Source organism: Gavia stellata, chromosome 3 (assembly GCF_030936135.1).
Source record: "Gavia stellata isolate bGavSte3 chromosome 3, bGavSte3.hap2, whole genome shotgun sequence".
Classification (NCBI taxonomy): Eukaryota; Metazoa; Chordata; class Aves; order Gaviiformes; family Gaviidae; genus Gavia; species Gavia stellata.
In genome coordinates, this window is record NC_082596.1 from 41,899,887 (window position 1) to 41,917,171 (window position 17,285).

The following is a 17,285-nucleotide window of genomic DNA, read 5'->3' on the forward strand; positions in this document are numbered from 1 at the left end:
TTATTTCTCTCCAGTGCCTAAACACGTGGAAAACACTGGAAAGACAGCCTCTCCTCCCTTGCAAAAAAGCCTTTTTCAGTGAGGTAGCATACTTAGATTAAATCTCATTAACAGTATTTCAAAAATCTCTCTTTCCAGCTGATGTGCTGCAGAGTCCAGCTTTGTGAGGGAATTGGCATTTCTTGGGACTGCAATAAGATACAGTTCAAATGTTGTTGAGTTAGGAGACACTAAACACCCCAATGTTGCACCAGCCTTTTGGGTGTCAGAGCTGGTTTAGTGTGATTGCCTAACCAGAAGGAATTCTCTATCTCTTCCCACATGGATATCCCCTGCACTTAGGCAGACCTCCTGTCATTGAACCTGAGGAACATGGCTTTTCAGATAGCAGCAGAACCTTCATTGGGGTAGGCAAATGGAACAGCTATTGAGATAAAGAGGAACCACAGAAGACATGGAAGGACAGAAAGTAGCTGGACATGCATTTCACATGAGTCACTTTGGAAAACCTTTTTGCTTTATATAGAATATTGACTATTTCACAGGGGTTTTTGACCAAACTTGCCAACTAGAAAGAACTGACCATTCATTGTCCTTTAACTTCACATGGTGTACAGGGTGAGCTCCAGCTCCAGAATTTGTCGCTGTGCATGGAAATAATGCATTACAAATCTAGGGTTGAGCTTTTTCAAGAGGAGATGAGAACTGAGGCAGAGCGTGGAATAACATGATACGCAGTATGGAGTCACTGAAAATGACCTGCAGTTATAGCTCTCACATCTTCTGTTTCACCTTTCAGTATTTTTCCCTGTTGTAGCTGTCATTAATGAGTATAGGTCTAGTAGCTTCTGCTTGGGCAGCCATCCCGTATTGAAACTAAGCTCATTAAAACAATGTAAAAGCCTGAATGGACTAGAATTCAAAGGGTTACTTCGTCATTCAAGGTCTCAGCAATTTCATCGAAGACTTTCACGCCTATCAAGTTAGTAAATGACTGCATCTGTGTTGCCCTAAGCATACAAGCATTGGCAAACACAAATCATTCACATGGAGTCAGTCTTAACGTAATAAATACTGTAGTCAAGTAACATGTTATTCTTTACTAAGTGTAAACATCCTTAAATACCTTTATTTAAACATCCCAGTCTAATTCTAGTATTTCCAATTTATTTCAAATTAAACACTTTCTAAATGCTATGCAAGCTGCACTTTCTTTTGAAATATGTAATGTGATTAATATGAATATCTCATTGGAAATTTATTTATTTAAATGCTAAGTCCCCCACTCTTCTAAATATTAACACTACAATATAAAATATTTAAAATATGTATGACAAAATTCAGTGGCAGATACACTGACATCACTCAGAGATACAGTACTATGCACTAACTACTTTCCTGGCCCTGCACTGTGCTTAGCACTCTCTGCTCTCATGTGGCCAGATCCTCTCTGGGCAAATCTGTTGCAAAATTTGCAAATCATCTACTGGAGGGTGACACTGATTCAAGAAAGACTCTTCAGACTGTTTTATTAATATAAATGTATCCAATACAATTTCCTTTACTTTGTGGTAGCGAGAGAGGGATGGTGTGGTCAGGGTACCTTTGTCTGTTAAAGCAGTTAGAGCGAACAACATGTGACAGATAATAGTCACATTTCCCAACTCACTGCAGGAAGATAGTTTGATACTGTTGTGGTGAACATCACAGAAAAAAACAGAACAGAACAGAATAGAACAGAATAGAATGGAATGGAATAGAATAGAGCAGAAGCCAATGAAGGTTACAGCAATCTCACGCTGGCTACTGTGTTGCTGTTGCTCAGTCACAGGAGCAAAGCATTGCAAAGACGACAGTAGCTGCCTGCATCTTCTTTTCCCTCCTGCCCTAGAGCAAGCATAGCTTCGCACTGTTCACAGTATTTCCAGGAATCTAGTTTGTATTCCTGGACTTAATTGTTTCATGTCCCTTGGATGCTTCTATTTTTTATTGTCTAAAAGAAGGGGAGACAATATTGTTTCTCTCAAGCGTCTTTTGGACTTCATTTCTTTTCATGAAAAGCTATTGATTCAGGTGTGTTTGAGTGAACCCGTGAATATACTGCTGACTCAGAAGTTCTTTAGCATCACTAAAATAAATGTGAAATGCATGATTGTTTTCCTTATGTAAATAACTGGTGAAATAGAAAATGGTTCTGTTGTTATTTGCCAAAAAGAAGTGAACGGATAATATCATTATCAGTAGATGTGTGCTAGAATATTTGACTTGTACCTCCTAGATTCCATTTGTCTGCTGTCAACCTATACCTGCTGTTAAGCATTAGACACTTAAAAAAAGAGAAAAAGATAACACAAATTATTCACCATTAATTCTTTAAAATGAGTCACTATTAAAAGCTTAATTGTTTGCTGAGAGGGTCCAAATTAGTGGACTTTGCAAGATCAAACAAAATTGAAAATATTTGTCCAAATTAAAATGGAAACATGCATGCAGAATAGACCAAATGAACATGTATGCTGCTGTAATAATAATTTTATTATCTTCAGCTTCCAGGCCAGACTTTTAATTATGACCCCTTATATCAGTGAAAACCACGTATTCAGGATTAAAAACCTATTTCTTTAACTGGTCTAGTTAAAGACTGTGGTTTGATATATTCTATGCTACAACTTTTATAAAAACCAGAGAACACTTCTAATAACACTTTTCTAATTTCATGGTTCAGTGCACAGTCAGTAAAGATTTAAATAATTCAGAAAGAAAGCCTATTCTGTTTCTTTATTAGAAGTTTGAGTCAGGCAAATTCTTTGACATTTAATAGGTTTTTAACCCTTTTAATAACTTCTTATAATGAAATTTATTGGAGGTTGTTTTAAATAAAGGGTTATTATATTAGAGTGAATAGCAGTCGGTAGTTTTTATGATTAGTTTTGAGACCTTGGCCCTGTGTGACTCAAAGGATATTAAAACATAAAGTAGAAAAGAATGTTAATAGTCACCAAATTAACTGTGTACCAAGAAATACAGAAACTGTGTATTACTGCATTCTTGTCATTATGTGATCGTGCTATAAAATTTTGCAGTCAAATTTTGAGTATATAATTGTTTTAAAGGAGCTTAAGATCACTTACAGAACCAGTACGATATAAAACAACCTGAAGTGGTTCAATTTTTAACAGAATGATTTTGAAAAGATTAGAGTAGTAAATTTAATAGTGGTTTTTTTTTTTTTCGTTTAGGGTTCTTTTTACATGTGAGGTTTCTGCTGTTTAATTTTAAGGCTGTTTTCCTAATCAACAGAAATTTTGAATGATCCTTTCATTTTATCCTGAAAATGCACTGAGCATAGTATATAAAATACACTTGTGTATAACACTAAAATATTCCCCAAATACCCACTTACTTTAAAACTTAGTCTTTCATTATGCAGTTAACTGATACAGAAGAGGATTATAAAAATGAGATGATGAAAACACACATCCCTTCCTCTGTTAGGTGGTGCTTTGAGTTATTCCTTTTAATGTGTTTTGAATGGTTCTCTGTGGTCATTTTACAGTAACCTTAGCTCTCATAACAAGTCTTTCTTTAGCGCTCATTCTCTTATATATGTGCTAAAAGAAGGCTTGGTTGCAGATATGATTTTTGCTTTATCTGAATGGAAACAAAGATCTGATAGTATGTGGATCTTTGGGTTGGATCAGCCTTCGTTCATGACAGGACACACATACCGGTTGCTAGTTTTATCCACTGTAATCAGTGAATCCTAACTTCTTGTCAGATTTCAGACTTCTAAATATTGGGGTCACCTTTTTTGTTTTTCTCTGGTGTACAAATACATGTTCAAGTTATCTCAAGTTTTAAGTTGTCTCACTGAATAGCATCACCATGATGGAAAACAACACATGACACTGCATGGTTTGCTTTATATTCAGCTGCTATTAATCTAGGATCCTAACCACCAACATGCATTGAATAGCGGCAAGGTACTACTGCTTGATTATCAGTATGAAATGAGTGAAAGGTGTCTAAAATGGACATTTCTGTATTTTTAGACACTCTTTTAAGTTTAAACTTAGCTCTGATTGTGTGATGAATATTGCTTGCCTTTTTGATCATTAAAAAAAATTATGAGGTTTTTTGGTTTTGCAATTGTTTGTTTTGATCATAAATGGTGGGTATGGCCTCTCAAACACAATTCCTTCTCTGTGTGCCAGCTCTCACAAACCTGTCTGGCAACTTAATGTTATCTTTTCTTCTCTTTGGAAACCTTGACTTAAGAGAGGCAAGTGATTATGTAGGAATTCAATTATTTTTTTCTCTTTTTTAATGAGCATCTCTGTGTCACTGAAAACATCTTGCAGATGTGCATTGGCTTATGGTAGAAGATAATTAAAACACCTAAAACAAACCCAGTAAAATTTCTAAGCAAATCTCATGGCTTTTCAGGAGGTTGGCACAACGGGGGCTAGTGCTGCATTTTATTGTAGCATTTTCTGGGAACAGACAAGCATTCAGGTTTAATACGGCACAGGTAGTGGCACAAGTTGTCCTGGGAACAACTTGTGAGACAATGAGAATATGACAACAACAATAAATGAGAATATGACTAATGACAGAAACCCCTTCTGCCTACCAAAGAATGTCTGTGATGCCTACATGGTAACTCAGATGGATGACGCCAGTGAAGAAGGAAGCACACTGTGGGTATCTTCATAGATAACACTTAAGATCCCCTGGGCTTTTCTCCCAAATTTTTTTCTTGAATTAATTGATTGAAACATAGCTTCTTATAGTATGAAAAATTGTTGCTCTCTGGTTTACCTTGACCACTGAGACAAGAAGCAAAGAACTGTCAACCACTTCCACAGTGTCCATCAGAAAAGTTCCTAAGAGGTCTCAGCTAGTAGAAAACTAAGCAAAAATCATTGTAAGACCTGATGGTGGTGATAGAAATAATGCTTGCTGTGCCTTGATATGAATTTGCCCAGTGTAGTGCAATGTGTGATCTCCACTTGCTTCAGTGAGTAAGCCCTGTCTATTTCTCATGTTTTAATGTTTTCATCTCAGTGTATAATCCCTAGTGTTTCTTGCATATACTTAGACCTGTTGTATTTACTTCGATCTGTTAAGGCAACTTGTCTTTTTTCTTTCATTTGATGATAACATTTATTATAAATGAATTTACGGCTATATTACGGCTATTTATACAAATGACTTTTGCAGCTTTTCAGAGACATGTTGCATCACAGTTCTTAATTATAACAAGAAAAATAATGTGGGGATTATTTTGCTAATAGTACATTCCTTTTGAAACTGTCAGCCTCATGCTTCTTAAAAAAAACTATTTACTTTCTAAAGCCAACTTCTGGGACATTAGTTAAGAGTCCTGCAATTTGACTCTTTCTGCATCTTGCGTGAGTTAACCAGCTTGTATCAAAAAGACAGATAATTAGGGATTTTTTAATGCTGTATGGTATATCCTGTGAGAGATTAAGGATTCTACCTGAATGCTGTGTCAGATAAGAATATCTGTATTTTGTGGACTTCAGGGCACAATATTTCAAGAAAGATGAAGGTTATTGGACATAGTCCAGAGGACAGCAGGAAGAATGATCAGAGGTGTAGAAAACACAGCATATGAAAAAAGTCTTTCAATCTTCAGGTTTAGTTGTTTAGTCTAAAGAAGAAAAAAACTGAAAGGAAATTCATAATAGCCTTCTAGTGTGTACAACTTTTCTGTAAAGAAGGAGAAAAACATTCCTCATGTCCACTGGGAGCAGAGCAAAAAGTAGTAGGTTTAAATTACAACAAAGGAGATTTAGGTGAGACATTACGGAAAAAAGCCCTTTCCACTGTAAGGATAGTTAAGCACAAGAATTGCCTAGGGAGGTTATGAAGAGGTTAGACAAACATCTGTCAGAAATGATTTAGGTATAGCTAACCCTGCTGTGAGATAAAGTGTTGGACTAAATAACCTTTTGAGGTCCCTTCTAGCACTATTTTCTGTGATTCTGTGATTAGGGTACTGTACTCACATTGTCCTGCAGTAAAATGCTTCTGTTCAGGGATGGTATCACTGTATTCTGCATTGCATGCTTTGCTGTTTTTGCTTTAAGCTGATGGGGAGAACCATGGTCTGATGCTTAAAGCACTTTAGCTTTATTCTTAGTACCTTAGGAGCTTTGAGCGGGGCATTAGGAGCTTGTTTTCAGCCAGACAGCCCTGTTCTGTTTTTGCACTAAACATGTGCCGCTAAGGGTTATCAGTACACACCTCAGAATTAGCGGCTTTTACTATGTCTTTTAACTTGCAGTCAAACACTTATATGGTGGATGCTCAGTTTCTGCTTATAAGCGAAATGCAAACAGGAAAAAAAATAGCCTCAAAAAGAAATGTATCATAGCTTCTCCATTAGTAAAACCAAAATAAAACCAGGCATGTTCTAAAGCTGAATGTAACACAAGTTGAGAAACATCCTGGAACTGCCAGATGGAGAATGATATTAAAGTGCCAGATATTATCATTATTACCTCATCAGAGAGAACGTTGAAGTTGTCAGTTTAAGACTGTCCCTACCCTCTGTAACACTCAAACTCTTTAACTTTGTTCTTCCATTTGGCATTCTGCCACCCCGCAGGATTTGTATTCAGCTTTGCATTCGGCAGGAGTGTGTTCGCAATATTGCTTCTGCATACTGAATATGGCTCCAGCACAGCTACACATTGGTGAGTTTTGTAAAACTCCATCTGGAGGAAGAAGGAATAGGAAGCTTCTGATTTTTAAGTAGTTTAAAAGAAATCGGTCATACTCTGCATGTAATGTTGACAGAGAGTATGTCTGATTAGTGCCACTGTTCCTGCAGAGACGAGGTCGTCATGGCATTTGAAACAGGGGCGTACTGTCACGCCACAGCAGTGACCCAAGTGTGTGATTTTCATGGGTGGGACTGTCCTTGAACACAGTTCAAGAACAACACATTGTTCTTGATGGGACAGTTCTTGGTTTCTTGATCCTTTAGGAACCTGAAGGTTCATCATCACATGTTTTCCACGGTGTAATCTCATAGCTTTTCACAATTATGTGATTAGCTGCCCGTTCTTACTCAAGGAATGAGCAGTTTCCATTTTCTTGGACAATCCCACTTTTTCACTAGGAAGCGGCAGGATGAGGGAAGGCAGGCTCTGCAGTGCATGGCAGAGAGGTGAGCCAGAAACCTCATCTGCAGGTGCGGATCCTCCTTGCTGAGGGCCACAGCTCTGTGTGATGGACTTACACTGGCATGTTCTCTGCAGGCAGGTCCCTTAGGTGAGGGTTTCTGGCTTACCATCTCAAAGGGAACATGTACTGTTAAACAACCTTACTTGCTGCTTACACCTGGTTTTGTAAAGGTAGCCTGGTATTCATCTGAATTAAAAATTCAGAAGACAAGCTGAATTCATGTGAAAAGAAAAATGCTGGGTTTTTTTCTACTGCACTGCCTCATTTGCAGTCCTCAGAATTTCCCTAGTGAAGGGTTCTCTTGCAAATATATATAAACACATGTGTTTTGTGTGGGGATACATCCTGTACTGTCCAGTTGGCGTCATGTTACCTTAAAACACAGTGTATGTTTAGCGCTGGAGCCAAAAGTGAATCACAGAGTGTTTAAAAATATATGTTGTTTAAAGATGACAAACACAGAATGTTTCTATCTGTATCTATCTGTATCTATCTGATAATATTTGAAGCTCATATGAAGAGTTTTTAATAAAGGAGAGATCATTTGAATAGTAGCAATTGTATTATATTTTACTGGGGGAAAAGTAATTAAAATTATAACCTTTGCCCTGCTTTCAGAGGTAGACACTTTGCAAGTTCATTCAAAATAAGAGTTGTTAGGAGTTTGAAATAGTGCTATTTCCTTTCTAGAGTTCATAAAATCATTAGGATGCATGTTTTTATTAAAAAGCAGTCTTGCTTTCCCAGCCTTTCATGAGGGGGGTTATTCCCAGCTGTGATCCGGCACCACGAGGTGCTGCCCCACGAAAACCCAAGGTCTTTGCAAGCAGGGCAGCGTGGGCTCAGCCCCTGCAGGGTGGTGGGCGCCCCGGGGAGGGCACTGAGGGCTCTGAGGGTTGAGCACCACAGACGGGGTGAAAGGAGGGCTTTGGGGAGGGTTTTGCCCCCGTCTCCCCAGCACACAAGGGACCGGGTGGGTTTCCATCCCCTGCCCGCTTGCCCTGCGCTGGCCTGGGGCAGCCCACACCCTCTCCCCCTTCCCCAGCTGCTGCCCAGCCCAACAGCTGAATCCGGAGCAAAACGGCCCAGCAGCAGTTACAGCTTCATGGGCACAACTGTTTTGATACGGGTTGTCTGCTGGAGGCAGAGATAATGATAGCTTTCAGGGCTAGTATGTTTGGCAAGGAGGGGAGCTGATACTGGAGGGAAGGGAACAAGAAGTCAGCAGCAATCTTTAAAAATATAAATGTCTGCCAGGATTCAAATTTCATCCTTCAATTGATTTCATACACTGCACTGTCTCTGCTCCTCTCCTCAGTGCTTTAGTAGTCATTAAATGAACTTGAACATGTTTGTATCGATAACCTTTTTTTACCAAAAGCTATTAATTTCTAAAGCACTACAAATACAGGTGTAATTGTGATATCACGTTGTCAGAAGCCATTTCAAATACTTTTCAGAGACACACGTACATGTAAAGTGGTAAGTATGCCATAACTAATGGTATTATCAGTTTGATTTACTGCCAACCAGTCAGCTTTACAAAAATCAATCCCCAAGCTCATAAAGCATCTCCCTAAAATTGATAAATTTTTACACTATCAATAATAAGAGAAAAGGTGAAGTTACAGGTTTATCTTTTCTTTTCCTGTGCGTCACTGGTTGAAAGGTATCTTACAGATTGCTGTGATATATAGGAGTGTGTGTATGAGAGAGAGATAGGTTATAGAAGTCATGAGCTATAAAAAGTTTTTTAAAAAAAAATCTGAGTGTTCTTTAGACAATTCAGATGATATGTCTAACAAAGGCTGTCAGTAAAATAAATGTGGTTATGTTAATATATTGAACCATTAACACATGTCCTTATCGTAATGGAACTTACACAATGGTAGTTCCTGTCAGATTCCACTCGATACGTATGGCATGTTTGTCTGATGCACAGAAAGACAACTATATCTATTTCATTTCAGCTCTGAATTGACACTTCAATTTTAAATCGCCCACAGAACACCTTAGCTTAAATCTGAGCTTCTCGCTGATACTCTTTGCTATTTGTCATGTTTCCGTATGAGTGTAGTGAAAAGATGTTACAGGCAATCTGCTGTAGTGTGTGTGTATAGTACATTTGACCTCTGGACAAGAAAGGAGTTTCATCCTCCAGTGCTTTTAATTCTTATCCTTGCAGAGACTGAATTTGTTGCTTGCATTAAAATAGTATGTCTCGTTAATGCTAAGAAGCGGTGACCCACATAGCACAATGGATTCATTTGTCAATCCAGCGACTTCCGAGCTTTCTGTTCATATATGTCTTAGCAGCAAATCAACTCAGAAATCATTTAATCAGTCTATCAATGCATCCTTCTTGTCAGTCGTCCGAATCCTGAAAATTCCAGTATCTCATTGGGCAGCACCAGGGGAAATAGGTTGGGACCTAGTACTATATTCAGACTCTGAAAACTGCAGCTCCCAAATTCACAGCTCACATACAGAAAATCCTAAGAAGAAAAGTAGGATCTGGAAATTGTCTTGAATTTTGAGGATATTCATGTTCTGATCTGGTTCTAAACTTCAGACTGCAAACCTGTCCCTGTTTGTTAGCATTTCTGAAATACTCTACATGCAGTTACAGAAAGCAGTGCCCTTTTGTTCCCCCTATAGAGAAAAAAGCCTTCACTGCTTTTTGCTATTCCCACGGGCTGAGGCTAGAGCCTGAATAGTTTATAACAGTCAGTGTTATGCAAATGTCAATCATATCCTTACTCTGTTTATTTCCAGTATTTACATGTTTATTTAAGTACTTGCCATTTCTTTTAAGCCTTATATAGCCAATCAGGCCAACAGAGGTCTAAAGGAACAGAACACTTTATTAGTGATATACTTAATACAGTTTTTTTCCTCTTGTAGATGCAAGATTTACGGAATACAGAAGGAGCCCAGTATAGTTCCCATCCTCAGATGGCAACCATGAGGCCAAGGGTTCAACCTGCAGATATTAGGCAGCCAGGAATGATGCAGCACGGGCAGCTGACTACTATTAACCAGTCCCAGCTCAGTGCACAGCTTGGTTTGAATATGGGTGGAAACAATGTTCCTCACAACTCGCCCTCTCCACCTGGAAGCAAATCTGCAACTCCTTCACCATCCAGTTCAGTCCATGAAGATGAAGGAGAAGATAGCTCTAAGGTAGGCTTAGATGCTAGGATTACTTTGTAAATGGTGGATATTTTTAGGACCTACTAAATGAATTGTATGGCCACAGTTACTAAGGTGATACTTTATACATTGTTGGTGGTTGACTGAAGTGAGTAAAGGGTTATGAATATAGAACTTACTTATATTTTCCAGTCCATTCTTCAGGCAGCTTGAGTAAATGACATCATTCCTCTTCGTGAGAGCAAACTGGAATCCCATAAAACAGTAAAAGGATAGCCATTCCTTTAGGACTTTAATATAAAGGTTGAGTTGTCTCACTTGCATAGAAGGGTTGTTTGTTCCCAGTTAAAGATCGAGTTACTGCTATAAAAAGTATGAACAGTCCGTACAATATGCTAGTCTTTGCTACTTGGTCACAGGATGAGTAAACAGAACATCATAGCAACCAGAACAGAAAGATCCTCTACGAACTTTAAAAACCTTACCTTGAAAATCTTGAAGACCCATTATGCCTTTATATCTGGGAGGTGCTGACACTCCAGCATGGCATATTTAAGTTTCATTTTAGTGTCAGTACAGGCATGAAAAAATAATAGTAATTTAAATAATAAACAAGACATTTATTTAAAGGATAAATGTCAATTTATATAGCAGATTTTGCATGCAGAAACCTCCCAAACCTGGAAACTTCCCCCAAAATACACAAGTATATTATCTTAATTTTGCAGACACAAAAGCTGAGACACAAAAAGATTGGGACTTAGCACAATGTCATCCCATAAATCAGAAATAGAGCATATTGAAATTGAGAACCTCTTTAGCTCTATTTCATGGTCATTACAAAATAGCAGTCCTGTTACAGCAGTCCTGTAGTGTAGTGAAGATGTTGTACCATGGCCATATCTTGTGGGGAAAAGTTGCAGACTTGTGGGGAATGTGAAGAAAACATATTGTGAGTCACTGAGGAGGGATAATCCAGTCAAGAAATGTAAGTCTGATTTGTTTTCAAATTATATTGTTTTTCATGCCTCAAGCTATAAAATAATCATGTAATTGGACAAATGTTTTACTACATTATGAATAAATTCTGATTCAAAAGTTTTATTTCAGGACTTTCCCCTGATTTCACAAACTTTAGGTTTTAAAAATTACTGAATAATTCATACATTTTAAATGAGCACTTCCTTATTGAGGGAGACTTTAGAATACAGCTATGTAAAAATAATTCCAGGCAGCCTTTACTTTTTCAGAATAATTTATTTGCTACTCCTGTTGCTTTGCTAATATTTTTACATATATTGGTGGGAGTGTGCAAGATGCTCTAAGCTTCTGGAGAAAACATCCACTCAAATAATTGAGATATCCTTTCTGTTTCTATAAAATACTTCAGTTATTTAACCCATATTTTTCATGTAGTTTTTCACTGCAACACTTTGTGCTAGCAAAAGTGTAGGGTTGTGGTTTCATGCAGTACTCATCTGAAGCCAGTGTTTTCAATAAAGAAATACTGAGCACTGCAGATCAAGCAAAACTTGATCCTTTCTTTGTGGAAGCCAGTTTATATAGTGTTCAAATTTTTAACAAGCCATGTTATTTTGGAAGACTGTCTTTAAAATTCTCTCAAGCTCTGCCTAAGCAGAAAAAGATGAGAAAAGGCACAATACACAACACAAAACTAAGAAAAATACTTCAGTATGCTGAAGTTGATACGTTGCCTTAAAATTCTTTCATAATTTCTCTGCTAAAAGAAGTGTTTTAAGGGATATTAAACGTGGTTAATAATGATAGAGGTCTTAAATTAGTCTCCAACTAGTAGGGATCAAAATGTAAGCTTAATGGAGGCAGATTGTGCCATACCTGTCTTCTGTGGGATTTCTTAGGTCTTCCGAAAAACGCTTGAAGTTGGCCACCATCGGAGACAGGCAGTGGGCTGGCACGCCTGATCTGATGCTATGGTTCTGCTGTAGTTCCCTCTGTAAAAGACAAGAGGGTTTGAATAATCAGTGTAAGAAGCTAGTGTATTATTGTAGTTTACAATTTAAACCCCTCCACTGTGTATCTTTCTGTCACGCTGCTCTTCCTGGAAGCTGCCAATGAATGGATATGGATACTTAGAATAAACCAGCTTTCTGTGGAGATCCTTTTCCCCAGCCACAACAGTATTAAATTTTCTCAGAGCTGCTTTGGAGGCTTCTTCTCACTTCAAAAATCCTCCTCCCTGTGAAAGAAGGCACTGGATGGGAACAGCAAGAGATAGAGCGGTCGTTCTGTCTCTTGCAAGAACCTCTTTTACCTGAATATAACTTTGCTAAATATGGAGTTTACTCTTTGTTTTATAAACTGTCATGTATATGTGTGATACTACTTTATAGATCAGGGCCAGAGGTCATTATTCAGTCCTTCAGTAGAAGTGCATGTGTTGCAAACATGTAGTAGCTGCTGGAGCTCACCACATTTGAGCAGCTTCATGAAGTCAGTAAGATATTCCTGCCATGAGGACTGTCTAAAAAACAACTGAATTCACCATATTATTAATAGCAACAGTGACATTCTCCCTATTTAACCAGCAGGAGTAGATGTTTGCCTGTGTACCAACATTGATCAAAAAGATGAAGTACAGTTTCAAATGGAAAATCACCTCCGTGTCAGATGACCTCCCTTAATTTATACCAGCGAAACACCCAGCCTTACAGGTGAAAGAAAAGCCACTGGTCCTTTGAGAGCAGATTTGGTAGAGAAATCCCTAACAACTATACCTATTTCTATCTAGAGAAAAAAACCACAAAAATCTCAGTGTCCTGTTCATGTTTGCATGAATTTATAGAAAGAGGCTGACAGAAGGTATGAACAAATATGTACATGATATACATTTGGACTAGAAATATGATTGTATCCCTAGTGAACCACTGATTTCCGTGCATGGAGGAAATGACCATTTCAGCTTAACGTACATATTCCAAATGCTGGTAATAAGGAAACTTTACAAACTGATGTAATTGTTCATGTACTGAGCTTCTTGGGTGTTCATTCTATGGTAAATACTCAATTTGTTGTAAGCCTTATCCAACATACACAGAACTAATGGCAGCAGCTGCTAAATATTTTTTGGCAATACTCATTCTCATAAAGGCTCTTTCATATAGGCCTTTTTGGACTTTAAATGTCATATATTCCCTTGCACAAAAGAGGGAAAGGAGCTGTATTATAGAGGGCTCAGTTGCCCTACACACTGTTGCTCTAAAAGCAAGACAGCTGAGGTTGCTTGACCATAAGATCAGTGACAACAGTAGCATAATTATGAGGCTATTTATATACAGTCAGAAAGCTGCTAGGTCCATGGAAATATGAAACGTAGTTTCAGACCAAGGATATTGTTTTTGCAAGTGGTGTACATCCCATCTCCTTAATTCTTCTAAATCTAATATGTGGAACTATGGCTGGAAGAAGAAAAAAGGGAGAACTTAAAAATCAATAGTTGTAAGTAACTATACAAACATTCTGAACAAAGTGGCCACTTACCACCTGCTTTATTCTGACCACCTCAACATTGGAACACTGCATTTATGTAATTCTTGCCATAATTCATACTGTTGGATCATTAAATATGTATTCGGTTATTGCCAAGCATAATTGTGAGCTGCTGGAAGCATTACTGGTTTGCAAATATGTATTTCTTCATAGATGGATAACAGGGTTTTCTTCCATGCTCGTCTGAATATCACTTATGAGAGAATTTCAAATGATGTATTTTAGAGGGAAGATAGTGAGAGGACTGCAAGGAGCAAGAATTAACTAACAGAAACACAATTACTAAAGAACTGCTGCAGCATATTCTCTTTATGTGGTAGAGGTTTTACAATATTTACTTTATATGATAAGAGTTATAAGTAGAATTCTATGTTGTCTGTTCAGCCTATTATGCAGATGGTGCTTGATTAAAATCTATTTTAAACTACAGCGATTACTGCAAGATAGTGTGCATAAAACAGCTCTCCTAGCTCCATTAAAGGCTTTGGTACTATTGCAGTTTATTTTAAATATGCTTATAGACATTTTCCAGCTTCTCAAGGGACATTTAGATATCAACGATGTGCCTTACTTGATAGTTTTAAATCCTACACTAGATATTCTTGTGATCTATTATGTGTGCAACATGGTTAATGTACACATTTTTAAAGTGAAAGATTATTGCTTTCTTGTGATAAATAAGTTAAATACATCACCATAATTAAGCAATAAGCCATGACAGGAGGTGGATTACCATGAGCTAACTACACCTCCAGGGATTTTGAGGCACAAGTCTATGCCTAGCAGAATATATATGGTTTTTATTTTATTTCCCATCTGTCTCTGCTTTGGTGGTTAGAAGTGAAGTCTATGAAGCTGATAGACTGATGGGAACATAAGGCAGGCCATCATCTCAGTCATTTGCAAGGTTATTAGTGCTGGAATTCTGGTATTCTTTTTATTTCATTATTTTCATATAAGACAAACAGAATTTCCCTTGTGAGTACTCTCTTTTTAACAGTGAGTTTTTGAAGTCTCTTGATCATTCAGGTTGGAGAATAAGATTTTAGAGCTGTTCTCAGAACAGCTTATCAGAAGACTTCTTACACAAGTTTCTGCAGCATATCACCTAGTTTAAGGGTAGTTTAAGTAATGTGGTATCCTAATATAAAGAGACCTTTAAATCTCATTGGTCCAAAAACTTTAGCAAATAATAGAGGTAAAATTTTAACTATAGCCCAAATTATTGTCAATTCTCCTTGCTCATGGAGTTTGTACAGAACTGTCTGAAAAGTTTAGACTGATATTGCCAAATTAACTAGGGCGCCCTAGTTAATTACCATTTAGCTGGTAGTTTTGTGTACCTTGTAGAATGAAATAATAGCAAGAGACTGAAAGCTGGATGACTTAATAATGGGTAGCACACTGCTCCTGTTTTTCCATATTTTCCAAAATGCTGCCAATAGGCTCCATGGCCATTAACCTTGTATTAAGTTGCATCTATTGTAACATAATGCTCAGGAAACAAGCAACTTCATTTTCAAATTGTGGTCATCACTTTATTACTGTGCTTAGTAAACCACAGAGATCCAGGTTGTTCACTGTAGTCACCTGGGTGCTGTTGAACACCACACAGTGAGGTATACAGAAAACTAAAAAAGTTTTTTGCTCAAAATGAGAATTTCCAGCCATTTTCCCCATGCAGTTCCACTGATTTGAACACCTGTGTTCTCCTGTGTCACTTGATATGCGTTATTGAAAAATAATAATACAAGGACATGATAAAAGTCATACCTAGTAGATCCTCAGCCTAGGGCATACCTTTTATGCTCTTGATCTTCTCATGCTTCAAAACGCTTATGATGCACAGTACTCTGGCCATGCCAACAATAGAAAAATTCCTTTGAACCCTCTGGTAAGATCACACGTCACTGCTGCAAGGTATAGTGAATTAAGTGATCATACCAAGAGAAGCTCTTTTGCCATGGAGCTCCAATCTGTTGAAGAATCAGAAGTGTCCCATTTTGTGCTTTGTTTTTGTTGGTGATCAGAGTCTCTGAGCTAGTGGCAAAGCATAGTGGCATTTAACAAATTTGCACAAATGCTCACGTCCATTTTTTTTCAGGGGTACACAAATAATGCACCTGCGCTTCGCTTCATGTACCATTCCTCTTTCACCCCTTCCCTCAAACCATCATGTATTTGTTTTGCATGAGCAGAGGAAAAAACTATGCAGCTAAATCCAGATGGATCAGAACTGATCCTCTAAAGGGGTCCAAACTGTCTGTACTGGTAAAGCTTTGTTTCTTCAGATTTTAATCCAAAGGTGTGTAGGGTAATGTCTATAACTTGAAACATTTTATTCACAATCAAATTATCTTCAAATTCCCTGGAAGGTGTACCACCAGTTGCAGTAGAAATTGATTTGTACACTAGTCTGGGGTAGTTCTGGGAAAGGGTGAGGATAAGGGAAGGGTAGATATGACAGTGTTCCTGCTGTCTGCAGGTGATTCATGTGGTTGCACTGGTGGTCAGGATATAATGAAACTAATTTCATTTGAATGTACTCATTATATGCATGTTATAGCCTTTAGCAATAAAAATTAGAAAAGGTGAAAAGATGACCAGATGAACTATACATGAGATCATAACAGTTATATGAAAGCAAAATATAAAGCACTTTGAGGGAAAAAATTACAGAATCTGAAATGCTTATAATTAATTTTATACATGTGATATGGTGTCAACATTTGGATTATCAAAGATTGCAACTAAAATTCCATTTTTACATGCAAAATCCAAAATGTCTTTGCATCACAGAAGCTGTAATGATGGATGGACTGAATTAAACTGGCTTTTTTATAGTACTTTTCTATTTTTGTGTTACAGGTCAATGGTGGAGAGAAGAGACCTGCTTCAGATATGGGAAAGAAACCCAAAACTCCCAAAAAGAAGAAGAAGAAGGACCCAAATGAGCCACAGAAGCCTGTGTCTGCCTATGCATTATTCTTTCGAGACACTCAAGCAGCCATCAAGGGCCAAAACCCCAATGCTACTTTTGGTGAAGTCTCTAAAATCGTAGCTTCAATGTGGGACGGCTTAGGAGAAGAACAAAAACAGGTACAAAATGTGTTGTAGCTCAGAGGCTTTGTTTCAGGAAAGTGTTATCAGGGTCATATAAGCACTGTAGGCAGCTTCTTCTGTTTGCTGGGATGAAACTTGAATATGGGCCATCTCGGGAATATGATTTAAAGAGACTAAGATAAGGAGAGTATCGTTTCATTTCGTCTGTATGAAACTACTAAAAGAGTTTTTTTAGTTTTGGGGTGTGACACAAAATTTAGGGTTATATTTGGGATTGTTTTATGCTGAAATTGGTGGGCCTAAGATTTTATGATGGCATTACC

General features: G+C 37.7%; 1 protein-coding gene across 1 annotated transcript in view; it reads left to right on the forward strand.

Annotated features, from left to right (window-relative positions):
• TOX (thymocyte selection associated high mobility group box) overlaps window positions 1-17,285 on the forward strand; it is a 221,031-nt gene that overhangs the window by 166,226 nt on the left and 37,520 nt on the right. The window contains exons 4-5 of the mRNA XM_059815614.1: window positions 10,123-10,401; window positions 16,768-16,998. Of these exons, the coding sequence (XP_059671597.1) occupies window positions 10,123-10,401; window positions 16,768-16,998 (510 nt within the window). The remainder of the gene's footprint in view (window positions 1-10,122; window positions 10,402-16,767; window positions 16,999-17,285) is intronic.